At 33.8% G+C, this 17,947-nt stretch overlaps 3 protein-coding genes across 4 annotated transcripts; all 3 read right to left on the bottom strand.

The window, feature by feature from the left end:
* Nucleotides 1–378: 378 nt before the first annotated feature.
* G3PP5 (Major facilitator superfamily protein) lies at nt 379–3,159 on the bottom strand. Of its 2 annotated transcripts, none has more exons than XM_068627768.1 (2): nt 1,666–3,159; nt 379–1,111 (listed from the first exon to the last, which is right to left on the bottom strand). In XM_068627768.1, the coding sequence occupies exons 1-2, from the start codon at nt 2,627–2,629 to the stop codon at nt 597–599; spliced, it is 1,479 nt and encodes a 492-aa protein (XP_068483869.1). In that variant the 5' UTR covers nt 2,630–3,159; the 3' UTR covers nt 379–596. The 2 variants fall into 2 exon arrangements, with proteins under 2 accessions (XP_068483869.1, XP_090151922.1); XM_090295796.1 differs by having other exon boundaries at nt 2,374–3,097.
* A 6,909-nt stretch (nt 3,160–10,068) lies between these two features.
* LOC137822771 (uncharacterized) lies at nt 10,069–12,990 on the bottom strand. Its single transcript, XM_068627767.1, has 4 exons — nt 12,493–12,990; nt 10,998–11,750; nt 10,778–10,878; nt 10,069–10,441 (listed from the first exon to the last, which is right to left on the bottom strand). The coding sequence occupies exons 1-4, from the start codon at nt 12,820–12,822 to the stop codon at nt 10,219–10,221; spliced, it is 1,407 nt and encodes a 468-aa protein (XP_068483868.1). The 5' UTR covers nt 12,823–12,990; the 3' UTR covers nt 10,069–10,218.
* Nucleotides 12,991–14,635: 1,645 nt separating this feature from the next.
* LOC137822036 (uncharacterized) lies at nt 14,636–16,695 on the bottom strand. Its single transcript, XM_068626923.1, has 3 exons — nt 16,311–16,695; nt 16,111–16,226; nt 14,636–15,059 (listed from the first exon to the last, which is right to left on the bottom strand). Exons 1-3 carry the CDS (start codon nt 16,473–16,475, stop codon nt 14,774–14,776), a joined length of 567 nt encoding a protein of 188 aa, XP_068483024.1. The 5' UTR covers nt 16,476–16,695; the 3' UTR covers nt 14,636–14,773.
* Between the last annotated feature and the right edge of the window lie 1,252 nt (nt 16,696–17,947).

The raw sequence follows: 17,947 nt of genomic DNA, 5'->3' as shown, positions 1-17,947 counted from the left end.
CTCTTAGTGACTATTGATCAGGCATTAAATAAGAATAACGATTTTTACTTTGAAAGAAGGCAGTGGTAATTGATATTTGTTAAGAGAACCTCTCAAACAATATATGGTGAGGAGCTGAATGTTTCCAAACCTCTTGCCTCTTAACTTACTGCTGGTTCAAAATTAAATCAGATAAACCATTTATAAAGTGCTCTATTGTGAAACAACTTAATGGACAAATAAATCATCTATCGCTACATCAGCCAATTCCAAACATCCGATGAAGAGAATGTAGAAACAGAAAGTGTACCATCATACATGACACCAACTTCGAATGTTTAAAACCATAGTCAGGAATATCCACAAAAGGCAAAACTAAAGACTGCATGAACAACAAAATACCGAAAGGAAGTTGAATTATTTCACCTTAAACATTCTTACATATTTGCTTCTTCTTTTTTACAATCAGTGAATCAAGAATGAACATATAATACAAACATTGAATGAAGCCTTTCAGCAGTTTCTCAATCAATATAGCTAATTCCCGTGTAGTAAAAGGTACCATCAAAAGGGCCTGACTAAATAATCAAACGTCGGTATTTCTAAACTATTTAAAATCACTTTCCTGAAAGCTTCTCTCTTATCTCAGTTCTTGCAATACGAATCAAGAATAAACCAGCAAAGAAAATAGACAGAATGAGCATAAAAAAGACACTGTTCCATCCCCTAGTAGAAATATATCCAGCCAAAAGTGGTCCAAGGGCAGCCCCAACAGAACCGGTGCCATCTATTATTGCAGTAACGGTAGCCAGTGCTCGGGAATTCCGATCATTCACGCTTTGCGTACCAAGATCAGCAGCAACAGCGGTTGTGATGAGCGAATATGGACCATTCACCAAAAACCCCGAAAGAAACATTAAAATGATGTTCATCAACATGGAGAGGCTCCCAAAAATGCGATATAAAGCCAGTGTTGGCATTGATAGAAACAGGAACAGAATTGAAGTAATAGCACGTGCTTCAATCAAGTCAGAAATGAAACCAGCTGTGATTCCACCTAGGACTCCCCCCATGTCAAATATGGTAGATAGTAACCCAGCAGTTTTGTGTGACATATGCACACCCGCAACAGCTGCAATGAACACCAAATTTGCAATTAGGATCATGAAAGTGAGACGTTAGTTTGCACATAAAACTCGATTTTTTATAGGCAGAAATTCTGGATTAAACCAGAATTGTAGAACAACAAGCATAATACACAAACCTAAGCCCAAACATTCTCTCTCTCTCTCTCAAATACACAAAAATACAAAAACTTACAAACTATAGAAACTGTCATGACAAATATGATTGGTTCAGTTTAAATAATCACCTAATTTTGTCAGCTAGCTGAGAGAGCTTTAGAAAAATAAACAAGTATTTCTCTATATTTCATTTGTACGGAAATGCGGATAAAACACCATACAAAAATACCTGTCACTCAACTTCATAACTGCCTAAAGACACATCACATAACAGTTCTACCAAATAACCACTCCAATTTCCTAGTAGCAAACCCGGAGACAATTTATTAGGAAGATGGAAACACTAGAAACAAATATTTGGATATGACTAAAGTACTGATGCTAGATAAAAGCCAATCAATTCTATCTAATATCATATAGCTCTGTATAAAATAACAATTACCAGTGTGCTTTATGTAGTAGGGCAACCAATACAAAAAGGTATAAGCCACTAGCTTGGAGAAAAAGAGACAGAAAGCAAACGAAGCCACTCCTGGTAACTTCCATGCCTCCAAAAACCCAATTGCAGAAGAAGTATCTGAATTATCCGACTCAATAAGCTTAGTTTCCTCCGATTCCCCTTTCTTCAGATTCTCTACATTTTTTGTGTCAACACTCATTTCGATGTCCATTCCAGGATGCACAAATCCCATACTCTCAGGGCTCACAACAAGAAACAAAAACACCAAAATCGCCACCAAAATTATCAGGAGCCCAGGCACCACAAAGGACCAACCCCAGCCAAACTCCAAAACCCCTGAAGCCACCACTGAACCAATGATATTCCCCACCGAGGTATGCGAATTCCATACCCCCATTATCAAGCCTCTCTTCGATTCCCCTAGCCAATTCCCCACAACTGCAACCACACAAGGCCATCCAATTGACTGAAACACTCCACAAACAATCTGAACACCAACAAAAAACCCCAACGCATGAACATTTAACCAATAACCTAACCCAAAAAGTATGGTAAAAAAGCCACTACCCATCATCCCAAATACAAGAAACAACCTCAAATCAATCCTATCCCCAATGTGACCAGCCAAATACATGCCAACAGAGTAAGAAGTAAGGAATGCGAGATCAAGCTCGCCCAGCCTGTAAGTACCTTGGGTTCCATTGAAAGGGGGCCACCCTGTATCATAGGAACTCAAAATGGGAACTTGAGTTGCATTCGATGGCACTGTGGGTCCCAGAACACTCTTGACAATGCTAGGGGGCTTCCTAGAGGCATGGAAGGAAGCATATGCAAGGAATGTGATAACAAGAACACATATTTGGTGGAATAGTAGGGTTTTGTGAGGGGGTTTCAGGCCAGGAAAGAGTTTCAGAGCTGGAGTCTGGCTCAAACTCTCGGATTGCATTCTAATTCATAAGGATTCTTTTCTCCACAATGAATCTAATATAATCCAACGCAGCACAATTACGAAAACATCAAATATCTCTCCTTTTTCTTTCAAAACTGCATACGATAATATAATCTATGATCTGAAGAATGTAAAAGATGGATCCGAGATTGGAGACTGGAATTGAAGGCCGAATGATCAAAAGGGGTTACTGTATCATCCGTTACAAAGAGTCGGTTGTTGGCGTGAAATCTTAATGGTGGTAGTTTTTGAGAGGGCGAAAAGTAAGTTTTAGCAGTGGCTAAAAGCCAGGGAAGGTGGTTTTGGTGGGAAGGAAGGTGTCAAAAGTGGAGTGAAAAAGTAGTGACATAAGAAAACAGATAACAGATTCAGGGAACGTGTAAACCTTGGAGTTGCAGAAGGATGCCAGAAGGTAGAAACTGGTAAGATATTGAATCCGAGAATTGCGAGTCAAATATGTGTTCCTCGTATTTGTGTCTGGATCAGACCGTAACTTCTCCAAAATGCCCCTTGAAACTTCAACTTTCTATCTCAAAATATCTTATTCCTTAAGTTAACTGTTATTAAGAGGATTTTTATCACATTAACTACAATGTAAACAAATGTAATAGATTCGGAAAACATTGATTCATAAACTATTGTATTCATGCATGATGAATTATCAGAGTAACTTAATATCCAAATTGAACATTTATTGGTGTAGTTATACAATTTAATAAAAAAATGAAATCAAACTTATTTAGAACTAAATCAAAATATTATCCAAATTAATTCTTTAATATTTATCAATCAATTGTCTGAATAAACTTAAATTGTAATGTATAATATTTTTTAAGGTATGATTTAATTGAAGAGCTTAGTATTTTTACTCAGAATATGAGGCTAAGGAATGAATATAAAATGTACAGTCTTTACTCAGACTATTTACAAACTCGACCCACTCATCCACCAATAACAATTCTAATCTGTTCCTAAAATATTCTAAATAATTAGTACATGATCGCGATTTTGAATACATTATTAGGATTTTAGATGTTCGAAATGGATTTTGCTCCCAATAGAAAAGTTGTAGAGCTTTCTCTCTTAACTTTCAAGGGACATTATTTTAGCATCTCAACATATAGCTAGGATAAGATATATGTCAGCATCTCAACATATAGAGTGTTAATTGAAAAATAAAATATCAAATAACTAGAATTTACACTTAAAATCAATAAGACTCGTTAAAATAAATCATAGTTACTATATTAATATATGATATTATTAAAGGCTAAATAAGGCTAAAACATCCATAAAAAATTATTACAAATATTCGGTCACAATGAAATCTTATAGAATATATAAGTTATCTACAATTTATCTACAACCATACTCATTTTCTTCAAAACTTGCATCACGTCACCTTTAACATTACATGTGAAACTTTTAACATTTAGGACTCCCACTCATATAAGTTTTTTTTTAGTTCCTTAAAGTGGTAAATGTTTGACAATATCCTCACTACTTCATCTTAGATACAAATTTTAATAGACTCAATGTCCACAAATTTGAATGGAGTATCATTGTCCATAAGAACATTACTATCAACCATATTCTCTTATGTCTCGAACTAGCTCTTATTTGAGTATATATGTAAGGTAAAACATGAGTCAAAAATTCAAACCTCGTAATAATCTAACCTTTCGCATATTACAAGCATTAAACATTAACTCAATCTAAGCGATGATAGTCAAATTTTTTTTGCAAACGTACCAAATTGTCACAAGGATTAATGAAAAAAATCCAAATATTTTATTGACATAGACTCTTTGTATAATTATTTAATTAGAAAGAAAATAAATTATAGGGTTTTTGAATTTGAAAAACAAAACTAAAGACAACATTTTAAATGATAAAAGGATATCAATCAAAACAGAGATTTAGGAATTTGTAATAAGAAAGCATATAATATCAAAAAGAAATCAAAATAAAATAATTATAACGATAAAGATGTAAATATATAAAAGAGGTATCATATATTGATTTCACTAACATTTTCCATCTAATTCGCTCTTCCACATCCCAACAAGTTCAATTACTCAATAATTCAATGATCCACTTATTTGATTTAAATTCAAATCTTCAACGGGAAAATACCTAAATTACGTAAAAAAAAAAATCATTTTCGTTGTGAGATTTGTTAAGTTTATGACTTAAAACTTGATTTGGTAGTTCCTATCCTAATTCCTAATTATAGTTGTACCACAAGTTTTCCTTAGATCCTGATTTATAAATGGATTGTCCAACCACAACTAATATGAAATCATGATTCGACTAGCTTGGCCAAACAAAAAAGTGAGAACAAAGTAAAAGTAATTGACTGAATAATCAAATAATGTTGGAAAAGAGAAAATAAATAAGTCACTTAGCTACATCAACTTCTGACAATATGGTACTTATAGCTTCATACTTATAGAAATACTAAAAGACTAAGAATTTAATGTGTCATTGTGTTGTTAGATGTACTTACAAGGTTGTCAAAGCATATTTTGGTGTGAGATCTAACCTTAATTTTATAAAATTTTGATATTACCTCCTAGGTTAAACAACAGTAACAACAAGATGTACACATAATCTTAATAAATTATTTGGAGTGTGCATTGCTTAAGCAAGAATCACTCGTTTAGGCTTCTTGAGTGAGCATGCTCAGTCAAAGGAGTAGATGCTTCGCTTAATCGAATATCTTGACTTTAACTTTGAGCTAAAATATTCTCTTTTTTCCTAAAGATTGAAGAAAAATAATAATAAAACATAAAATAATAAAAATTAATTTTTAGCTAAAAACTACTAAAAATATGTCATAAAATAACAAGAAGTGCCCAAATATAAGTCTAAGACACAATTTAAAAATACTTATATTCAACTTATAAACTTATAAGTAATTAATAAATCATTAACCCTCTTCTTGAAATAGTGAATCTTCCATTTGTTCTTTGCAATAATGGTAGATTTCCTTGGGATTGACTATGTCACTCCATTTGCTCTCATTGGTAGTAGTAGGTATTGTCAACCTAGACAAGTTGTTCTTGTCCATTTTATTTTATTTTTTATTATTCATAAAAGTTGTAGATATTCTATTTTCTTCATCAGTCTATCAAATTTTTAGTATGTTCTTTATTAAACTTTATTAATTCTTCTAACTTCATTCGTGAATTAGGTCATATCTTTTAAGGGTAAATTTACCATTTTCTTTCTTATCAAAAAATATAATCTTGTTATTGTCAAACGAATCAACTGATGATCAAGGATTTGAGTATAACATCTTGATTTTTTTTCTCTAAATTAATTTAGATAATCATTGATATTCTCACTATTATATATTTTAATGTTTGTCAAGTAAATTAGACCTACTTTAATTTCTCCTTTAAAAAAATCTTAAGTAAAATTTCTTCCAATTGAATCCAATTATAAATCGAATTTGGTGATAAAGTGTTAAACCAAGTAAAAACATTTTTTTTTAGGAAACTTCAAAAATACTTCATTTTTTCTTTTTCATTTAATGTTATATCTCCACATTCAAATAGAGCTATATTTTCAATTGTCTACTCTTCTATAAGAGAACTTAGTAAATAAGGGATTTTTACACCCTCTTCGTAATTCAATTTTGATAAATCATTTAGTTTGTTGAAATATCTCATTTCTAGTCCTTGTTAATTCATTTCTAAATTATTTTGGTTGTTCCCTCCTTACATAATCTAAACTCCTTCCCAAATGGTTATGGTTTCTCTTTGATATGTCGTTTGTCTTTTTCTTATGACATAAAGGGTTTTCTATATGATTGTTAGAATGATCTTGGTGGTGTTTGTTGTTCAATGATTCATATTAAGAAGGATTTTCTTTTGAGGAATTACCAATACATCCCCAATTCAACCCATTTGGTAAGCTAATAATTGAAAGTAGTCATTGATTATTTGAACTAAGGGATATAACATAGTTATTTATTATAACAGCATACTAATAGTTTCATAATTAGTATCATTATTTTATTTTCTAATCAATTCTAAATAAATACTCAATATCTCAAGTTCCAAATTCCTAGGAACTATATTCAACAATCACTGGTGCAGAAAAGGTGAAAAACGACAGTTATTTTAGCCTTAAAATGGCAGCTTTCTGACCGTTGTTTTTCAGCACATAGTCTATTCTCTTTAAGCAAAGAAGGCGGCTATTTAGCCGTCGTGTTACATTCAGTCTAAAATGGCAGTTATGGTAAAAGTCGTCGTTTTAATAACCTTTAAAAAATTGCAATTATTCATGTTTTGAATGAGAAAAAACATGGTGCCCTAATCTCAGCAATGGTGGTGGTGAAGAGCAGCAACGAGCTCACGGCAGCGGAGGCTAGTAGTGGCGAAGAACCAACGGAGGAACATAAAATAACCAATGAAGACAGCAGTGGTGGAAGACAATGAAACAGTAGGCAATGAAAACTTTCACCAATAATGAAGGACAGAAAAGGATAAGAGAAACAAATAAGCAATGGTAAGTGAATGAAAGAAACTTACACAATGGCAAAGAGCTTGAAGATGAAGAAGAAGCAAAGAGAGCACGAAGCAAAGAAGGAAGACAAAGCGCGAAAAGACAAAGAAAATACGAAAGTGTAAGTGGCGCGCTACGAATTAGGATAATAAAATCAGTGTAAAACGGCGGCTCTAAAGTAAATATGTCGTTTTAGACCAAAGTGTTTGGTCTACAAAGACGGCTATTAGTGGTAGCAGTTGTCTTATAAATAAATGAAAATATCGTATTATTATTAAAATATTTTATTAATTTTTAAATAAAAAAATTAAATAAGGTTCGGGATACTCATTTGTTTGATAGTTCGGGGCTATTTAAACCAACCAATGAAGATTTCTTAGATAGTTCTGGATACTCATCAATTTTTCCGAGAAGCTATTACCACTAGCAAACATATTAATATGATGTGGAACGCTTTTTGTGTTATGCTAATAAACTTTACTTGCTCCACTATTTCAAACCTGGCTGAGGAAGCGTAAAACAAAATGGGGATTCAAAGATTAGGGCATACTCAATTGATTCAATAAAACATAACAACAGTAAGGTCATTCAATTTCTACAAACTACTCACAAGTTCCATAGCTTTGGGTCTAACCTCGTTCAAGAACAATTGGAGCCCACGGAGAATCAACTTGAAGAAGAAAAGTAAATGGTATCAACCCGAAGCATGATGAACGAGAAGAAGTCTGATGCTGGGCAGATGTTGCTCTTGATGTCTATGTAGAAGGAGATGGCAGAGACTAAGAGAAAAAATGAAGATAAGATCCTAGCTCTAGAACCGTTGAGGAGCCGAGGCATAAGATCCACCCAGGAAGTTGAGGGTGAATCTTATCCAAATAGGTCGGTCCCTATGACCGGTACTCTGGACTCGGTCCGCCGACACCCCTTCACCGATTCCATAATTGGAGTTCCACTACCAGATAAGTGGAAAGGCTTAACATGGAACGTTATGATGACACGATCAACCCTGATGAGCACATGAACGTGTACACCACACATGAGCATGTACACTTCGGACGATGCAGTTTTGTGTCGAGTGTTCCCTACGTCACTGAAAGGAGGGGGAGCTTTGAGCTGGTTTACGAAGCTCTCCAAACTCCATCGACAACTTTGAGACCCTAGTGTCCAAGTTTAAGACACAGTTCGCTGCCACCCGACCACCTCACCTGACCTCCATCGCCCTGGTTAACATTCGCCAGGGGAAGGGGGAGTCCTTGAGGAAGTTTGGGAAGGTAGCCATAAGCATTCAGAATCTAAGCCTGAACATGGTCATGCATCACATGATCACGGCCTTACGACCGAGACCTTTTGCTGACAGTTTGTGCATGTAGTCAGCTGCAAACTGGGACGAGCTTAGGTGGAGGACCGCTAAGTTCATGCAGTTATAAGAACTGAGAAAGTTCAGGAATTCCAAAGCAAGTGATAAGGGAGGAGGGTTAGAACCGACCAACTGTTGGTAGAGGGGATTGGTGCAGAGATATTCGGGGACACCGATTCACAAGATACACCCCCCTAAGCATCAAGAAGGGAAAAATCTTAGACGAGGCTTTGAGTGCCGAGCTAATTCCACCACTAAGGAGGGTTGCAAGCCCTGAGAACACCGGCTGCACTCTTAAGTGTCGTTACCATATAAACAGTAGACACACCACTGAGGAGTGTCAGACATTGAAGGATGAGATCGAGGAACTTATCCAAGCCGAGCATCTCCACCGATTTATACAAGGGGACTCAGGTGCAAAGCGATCCTCGCGAAGGGAGCAAACGAGTGAAGAGACTACACCTCTATGAGAATATAAGATGACCGCCACCCAAGTGTCGACCGAGAAGGGAGGACCCTTCAAGGAGGAATGGAAGAAGGGATGACCGAGAGGTCATCAACACAATCGCTAGGGGATTCGCTGGAGGAGGCAGCTCCAACAGCGCCAGAAAAAAAACACCTAAGGACAGTGCATCAGGTAAAAGTCGTTTAATTCCGACCGAGGATGTCATCCATCACCTTCATCAACGAAGATTTCAAGGGTGTCAACCCCTCACAGGACGATCCTATGGTGATATCGGTCGACATTGAGAAGTTCACCATCATGAAAACGCTGGTGGACCAGGGCAACTCGGTGGATGAACCCCTTCCACGAACTTTCTTTTCATCTCTTTGTTCTCCTTTTGGAGAGCTAAGATCTCATCTTCATTCTTCCACTTAGTCTCTTCGTTCTTTCTCTTCATCTCTGCAATCTCCTTCTACAAAGACATCAAGAGTGTCATCTGCTCAGCATCAGACATCTTCTCGTTCACCATGCTTAGGGGTTGATACCATTTACTTTCTTTTTCAAGATGATTCTCTCGACCCCACAATGGACGTCAATTGTTCTTGAACGGGGTTGGAACCAAGAGAATAATTCGACCGATCATCTCTTCTTCTTAAAGCAGGCTCCTCATTCTCCTTTCACTGCTCTGCCTCTCGGTCTCCGTGAAGTCAGGGCTCAAATGGTACCTGCAAAAGGCACTCCAACGCTCAAGTGAGAATTTGACACTCGATACTTTGAGTATTGTATAATGACGTACCTGATACTTGGAATTTGTGTCTATTTATATGATTATCATATACTCTTTCTTATTGGATCAAACTAGGGAGTTGAATCATGTTTAGAAGTACATTACCTAACTTTTGATCGCTGATTAGTTACTAATCCTGCTTATGCGTAATGGTCTTTGAGGTGTTAGTCGGTTTGGACCGAGTGCCGAGTCATAGTCTCGGTTATGCGGGCCTTACCAGTATATAATACATTCTTCTTTTTAAGACTTAAGAAGAATAGAAATTACGGATCCAATAATTTCAAAAACATTGAAGGATGAGTCATGAAATAAAAATGTGATAAGAGTCACACTAAAGGTAAATCTATCAACTTTTCCTCTCTTTACGTAAAGTTCCATAATACATTAAAATTTTTTTGCCTATGTAAATGTAAATATTGTCAAGGAGACCACATTATGATAGCAACACAGATATTATACAAATAATTCAAACAGTACCACTTTTACTCTAACCATGAAGAAAATGGATTGTTGCTAAGGCTTCGCAATGATTTATCATGGTGAACAAAAAGATTTGGGTGAAGGTTTTCCTCGTCTTCAAATGTTGTCCACCCCATCGAGTTTTCATGTTTCATTTCTGCATCATTGTGCCTAGTTTCCATTTCTCCAACACGGTTTTTCAGTTGTTTCTTCACCGCTTCTTCACTGTGCAGGTCACACCTTGGTCTTCAACACAATAAGAAACCACACTTGTTAGCAACACTTGAAACCTTGGGAACAGATAATAATAGTTCTACTGCTATAATGAAAAAACATATGTTAAATTACCGACTTGGTTCCCCTATAGTTTGATCTAACTATTTTTTAGTTCCTATATTGTTTGCTAGAATTTGGTGTCCAAAATTCACACATTAACCCTTCTTACAAAACAAGATTAACCTATTTGCTTGCTTTCTGATCACTTCTGTTTTATACAATAAAAAAGTAAGTAAAATTGCATTTCTAAGAAATATGCAGATGGATGTCAAACATAGAAAATGAAATAATTGACAGATGACATACGAGAAGTTGAGATTTGTATTTGCACTCCTCGTTTCTGTATTTCTGCTCCTCATTTCTGTAGGAATTCTTGACAGCTCCTTCTTTACATTGTCCCCCAAAACCTGTTTATTCATAAAGAAATTTGGCTCAATGTTCAAAATAGCTCTTCGTGTTCCTTTTTTCCAAAAGCAAATGTAATTTGCAGTTTGAAAAACAAAGGAAGTGTTTCAAGTTCTCAAACCTTATCATCCACGGAAAAAGCAGATGGTGATTGATCATGCTGCAACTTGTTCATCAGCGACACCTCACCACATCCTCTTGAAAGCTTATAGGAAGGCAAGTAGGCCTCACTATCGGACCTCTCATTTAGAGACAAAGGAGCTGTGTCATCATCTGTGTCACTTTCCTTCCATTTCCTCAACCCATCATACCCCCATTGCTTTTTTGATGATTTCTCTGTCTCAAGACCATGATGATCTCCACCACCACCATGCCCCTCTTTCTTATTTTTATCCCTATGAAATAGAGCTCTAAATGGCTTCCTCTTCATCTTCTCTGATCCATCCCAGAAGGGTTTGTTTTCCTTAGAATGCCTCAATTCACTTTGGGTAAAGATAGAAGGAGAAAGGACTTTTGATTGTGCTGAGTGCATGTGTAAAGTGGGTGAATTGAATATGCTCTTCTCCATGGAGTTTTTCCCAGATTTGAAAGGAGATCCAAAGCTTAAAACCGAGGATGCTCCTTTCATAGCCTGCTTCCTTGGCTGCTTTGATGTCTTCTTTGAATTTGACTTCTCTTTGTTCATCAAGCACTGATCATCCTTCAAATCAATATCTGACCATTCTTCCTCTGGATTTTCTTTTGTGTTTTTCAACCCTGAAATTATCATTTCCCTGCCTTTAATCTCACCTCCTTGAACTGCCAATCTCACAAGCAAAGGCCTTCTTGAAGATTGATACTCTCCTTCAGAAATGCATTTGGCATGAAGAAGTTCCTGGCACCAACAAGTAAAATGTGTCAGTAATTAAGCACTGTCACATTTCGTTAAAACTTAAGTAACTCAAAAGTTGAACTTCTTATTAATATTCTGTCCAAAATTGCAACCATAACTGGAATTCAAAATCTTTGTTGTGATCTCAGCCACAATTCACTAGTTTTGGAGTCTATACACATCATCCCTAGCACAATTGGGACTAATAAGAAACGCTTTTTCCTACTTTTCAGCAACATCAAAAAATTGCAACAATAACTGGAATTCAAAATCTTTGTTGTGACTCAGCCACAATTCACTAGTTTTAGAGTCTATACACATCATCCACAATTGGGACAAATAAGAAACGTTTTTTCTTATTTTTCAGCAACATCAAAAAATTGTAACAAAACCGCAAACATAAATGTAATTGGGGTCAATGTGCTATCAACTCCTTTATCTAAAATTCTCCATAACATAAGGACTGCAATTTAAAACCTTCATTCTATCTTATTTTGCTCAGTAATTTTTCTATCAATCCAAATAAAGTTACATCTGTTAAAGATAGCAAAAAAATGGATTTGTACAAAAATGTATTTACTACAAAAAGATTGTTACTTTTAAGTGGTTAAAAATATTTGGAAACATTATAGGGTCCTTCCTCTCAAGTGGTTAAATCACCCAAGGAAACACAATCTCAAAGAGGGTCAATGCCAAATGAAGGCAAAAGTGAGATTCTTCCCAGATCAAAACTAGTAGTACTCACCTGTAAGAACATAAGCTTGTCTTTGATGATGGGGGCATAATCCTGTTGCGGAGGGGGAGAGACAAGAAGGGTGTCAAGCAAATGGGTCCTGAAAGCTGAAACCTCTGTTTCAGATAGGATGTCATCTTTGTGTAGAGCCAACAAGTTGAGAATCTGATGGAGAGAGTCTTGCTGCCATTTGAGGTTGTCGGATTGAAGTTTCCACAGCCTGTGCTCTGCGGAAACCAAACACCGTTTCTTGAGACCCAAGGGAAGAATGGTCTTGCATAGAGAAGTGATTGAATCGTGCAGAGTGGAGTAATATGCAGTGGGTGCATTTGAGTACCCCATTTTTTCCTACAAAGAACAAGAATTTTGCACAACAATGTAAATGGTGTTTTTGTAGAAATAGTAGAAGAAACAACAATGATGTATTTTGAAGAATCTGGGGTGGTGTGCTGAACGGTCACATGATGATGACGAAAGAGAGGGAACTAGCCGTTGCTTAATGGGGATGGCAATTGCAAATGTCCCACTTGAAACTAAACTTAACAAAATTATTTAAGAAATATGTTTTTTTTTCAAAAAATAAAATATTTAATTTTTAACTTTTTTTGTATCTGATTTAGATTTTTTTTTTTATATTTTTTTGACAATTTTAATCTTGATATTTTAAAAATTCAATAGTTTTAACTCTAAATGTAAAAAAAAGTATATATTGATTTAATATATTATAAAAAATTATTTAAGTAACTGAAATTCACAAATAAATATATACAAAATTATGTAGTTTTAAAAAATATGAAAACTAAAACAGTTAAAAATAATAAATAAATAAAAATTGTAACAAAGAATTAAAGGTTTGTTCCAATTTTATATTGAAAAAATTATTACACAGCTGAAATAGGCAGTAAGAGAAAATTCAGAAGATTTTGGTTATCCTTTGGCACAGAAAAAAAGTTAAATAGGAAAATTTAAACTGAAATTTGATTCAAAATTGGAGTAATTGACAGCTTTGGTAGTAAGAAAGTATTAAATTAAGGTGATGATAAGTAAAATTATATCCTTCACATTTTAATAAATTAATATTTTATTTTATTTTATTTTATTTTTTAATTTAAAAATATTATTATATTATTATAAACAATGTTAAATGTATATTTTTTACGGTGTTAACAAAATTTTTCTCTTAAATTAATTTAAATTAAAATCATTTATAACTTAAAGTAAAATCATTTATGTAAAGAGAAGGTTGGAATTGTTGAGAAATGTATTAATAATAAAAATAATTTTTTAAATTAAATAATCTTTCGGAAGTTAATTATTTTTTCCATTTTTTTTTCTAACACCTATTTACTTTCTCTCCTATTTCTGTTTTCTTACTAAATACTTTCTTTTTGTCAACTTATTTTTCTTCTCTCTCGTCAGAAATGTTATAAAATATCCTTTACATGTAAAATCAAGCGTTTGAATCACTAAATAATACGTTTCGAGTATGAACAAATTATGAATTCAATTGAAATATAAGGAGAATATAAAGATTTTTATGCTATTGTTTAACTATAAATTATTATGTAATTTAAAAATAAAATTAAAAGAAGTACCTTGTAAAGGTAAGACACAAAATAAAAGGATGACGAAATCTAATCCATGAACCTCATGAAGATACATTAATTAAATGTGAAAATTGTTTAAGAGTCACAAGTTGACAAGAATGTAGTTATATAGTTGATTCTAACTTAGTTTTTCCTTGTAAACCGAATGTATGACTAACCTATTTATTATAAAGTACATGTACATGTTATGCTCTTCAGTGTAGCATTATGTGTTTTAAGTAAAATTATAAGATTAAAGTGAATGTTGTTTTATACATATTCATTTACTATAGCTGAATAATTTAGTTTAAAAAAAGCTTAATTCTCAAGTTGTAAAAGTAAAGACAGTGCAGTTTTAAAAAAATTATAATTTAATAACCTTTAATAGTTCAGTTCAGTTTTTTAAGCATAAAACTAGTTTTCTGAACTAATGAATAATTTAATTCACTTCAATTTCTAAACTAAACAGATCCATCTAGTTTTGAAGAACTATTTTTAATTCCATCCAAACTATCGATAATCAACTTTTTGATGATTTCCTATCAAGTTTATGATAATTTCATCTGAGCTTGCCAAAATAATCAGTGATTAATCTTCAAATGTGCTAGATTAGATACACATGATCACTCTGAAGTTCAAATTTTCAAACATTTGAGTTCATGTTTTATCCATCTCAGTCTACAATTGAACACAAGGAAAAGTTAAATCTAGAGGGAAAGAATGGTTGTTCTGCAACATGGACAATGAGAATTGTTTTCCAACCATGGTTTCAAGCATCTGTCATGGAACTTATGTGCACAAGGAAGATGGATCAGTGTCTCTCCAACTCTGAATGATTCCAAGCACACGGCACAGTCCTCTTGTTCAGAGGCCTTCCAGCTCCATCTAGTCCAACTGAATTTCCTTGCACCACTCTTCTTTGACCCATATACCTCTGTGTGCAACTCTGTTATCCTTGTTCTTTCGCCCTCCACACATGTTGTACTGTTTTGTCTGTTAATTAGTTAAACCATAAGTTTCCAAAACAAAATAGAGAAAATATCACTCACTTATGTGTGATTATTCTTCTAGGTGTCATGAACCACCAATTCCAAAAACTTACAACAATAAGTAACAATTATTTAAGCCTGAAGTTAGGACAATATATAGTAGGATCATATATCTGATATGCTAAAATTCAACTTAGTCATGAACCAACTATTCCACAAAATTAAATACAAGAGCTATTTGAGCCTGAAGAAAGCTGATATTGTAGCCATACCATGACATGAAACACCAATTTCAGAAAACACAAACAATTAAACAAATATATTAAAAAGTGTAATTTAAATCTAACTCGATCTTATAAAACCGGTTAAATTAAACAAATATATTAAAAAGTGTAATTTAAATCTAACTCGATCTTATAAAATCGGTTAATAAGAAGTTTATTTTCACTCTAGATAAACTCTGTCATTATCCTAGTATACGTAGATCTCCAACAAAAGACACTGACATAAACTCACATTGAGTAATGTATGATAAGTTAATTCAATGGCTACTTTAAAAATCCTGGCATTGATAATTTCTAATTGATTGATATTATAAAAAATTGACACTGCTAGTTGGGTCCGATAATCAGATCTGCGGAAGTGGTTGCAATAGACATGAGGGACAATTACTAAATCTGTTGTGGTGTGTTACACTTGATAGGAAAATGTTTTTTTCCTTATGCAGTTTGATGCTTAGGCTCAAATAATTGGTCACAGAATTGCTATGGTTTCAGTCAGATGGGTCTCTAGCAGTATCTGCTGCATAGTTTCTGGTGTGGAATGCCCTTTTATGCAGAATGTCTAGTTCTTCATCTAGACATAAGAAGGGGAGTTTTTGAAACTATGGTGTTGTTTAAATATGACCAAAAGTAGTATGTATTTCCTCTAAGCTAGGCCAAGCCTAGTACTGCTTGTTCTTTGATTTGGCTATGCTTTTATAGTATTATGATGCTTCTTCAAGATAATCAGAGCTGCATAAAAAACAACTTTTTGGTTTTGACTTTTTTGTATACCTTTTGTTATCTGACATCCTTTGTGCTCTAAACTTGTCATCCAATCTCTGTCTGGCTTCTCTGGCTGCTCCTACCATATCCTCCTCAGGGTGTCTCTTGTATAACATGTCTCTTTGCTGTTTTCATTAAAACCCGGGAAGAAAATTAATGATAAAATGTGCATAGAAATGAAAAGGTACTTAAAGATATTAGGAACACACCTGTGAAGTGGACAAGGAAGAACAATATCCATGGTTACTTGCATACAAACCAAAAGAAGAGCGCCTTGTGGATACATGTGAAGCTAAAGAAGTTGAGTTTGAATCCAAGCATCTATGGAATCTTCTCCTTCTTGCACATTCAACTCCTGGAAGCGTTCCAGCCATGGATATGTGTATGTTCCAATAGCTCACAGATTATGAAGTTGAATACATTGTCCCTTGCTTCTTATGTCATGAACTTGTTCTATGATTCCTTGTATCATGGTTTGTTCTGTTCCTGCCAGTGCTTGCTGACAAAGGAACAGAAAGAAAATGATGAGAGTGGAAAAGATGTATTGATTTGGAAAGCACCTATGCCATTACTTTATGGGAGAACTGAAAAGACATAATTAGGCCACAAGTTGGACATATTTATCTTCCTCATCACTACTTAGGGCAGTTTATTTATTTGTGATTTTATTCTTAAAAACAAATTCTTTATTTAATGTTTAATTTTTACTTATTTTAATAAAAAATTTCGTTCACTTATTTACTTCTCCTATAAATACTCATTTAAAAATTATTTATTTCAAAAACATTTACCACACCCTCGTTGATTAATCTTTAATATAAGTTATGAGCAGAACTCATTAAATTAAAGAAAAAGTACTTAGTTTTATGATACTTAATGTATTTCAATTGATAATAAAAAATACAGAAAAAAAATATGTACGAGAAGTATGTTATGAAAATTTGAATATTAACTTACAAAAGATACTCTATAGGAAGATTTTTTAAGTTTTTCCAATGTGATATTTCTATGCTTGATTTGATAGGACACTTTTGAAAATTATGACAAGAATCTAACATTTTCAGAAATTATCTTTTATTATGCTTTCTACTGAATTTTCCGTACATGAGCAGTGAAAATAGCATTTTATGAGATTGGTGTAATTTATTTGTTTTTTTATTTAAAAAGTGGATATATTATTTTCTTAAAAAATTGATAAATTGTGTTTGAAAGGGAATTCCTAGTCCTACTTCTGGTTCTTTTAATTCATAAAGATTTTGTATTTTCATTTTTTCCAAATTTATAAAATATTTTTATTGAAAACACGACTTTTTTTTATTTTATTAAAAGTATTTTCAAAACGTGAATTTTATGCTTCCCAAAATGAGTAATATTTATTTACATAAATTTACCCGAAAGAAAATTAATTTTTCTATATTTTTTTTTAAAAACATGTGATTATAATTATTGTGTTTTTTATATTTTTTTAAATTATTAAATTGTGACTAATATTTTTAGTTGTTTATTTTTTTTTTCGTTGACATGAATAACTTTTAAAATTACAACACGCTGAATAATTTTTAATAAATTGAAATTACAGAAAAAAATATTATAAAGTAATAAAAATATGTAAAAAAAAATCATTTAGGATAACTATTACGAAGTGGACTTTAAGCCTAACTCAACCCCACAAAACCGGCTCATAGAGTTGAGGTTTGCACCCACTTATATACAATGAAAGGCTCTAATCTCTAGTCGATGTGGGATCTCCAACACCCCCCTCACGTCGAGACTACCAACTCGTGCGTGAGACTATATATTATGGGTGGTCCGATAGCGGCCCGATAGCGGGTGGCACGATAGGCCC

Source organism: Phaseolus vulgaris, chromosome 9 (assembly GCF_051622355.1).
Source record: "Phaseolus vulgaris cultivar YP4 chromosome 9, ASM5162235v1, whole genome shotgun sequence".
Lineage (NCBI taxonomy): Eukaryota > Viridiplantae > Streptophyta > Magnoliopsida > Fabales > Fabaceae > Phaseolus > Phaseolus vulgaris.
Note: the sequence above shows the minus strand (reverse complement) of the source record. Positions and strands in the feature narration are given on the sequence as shown.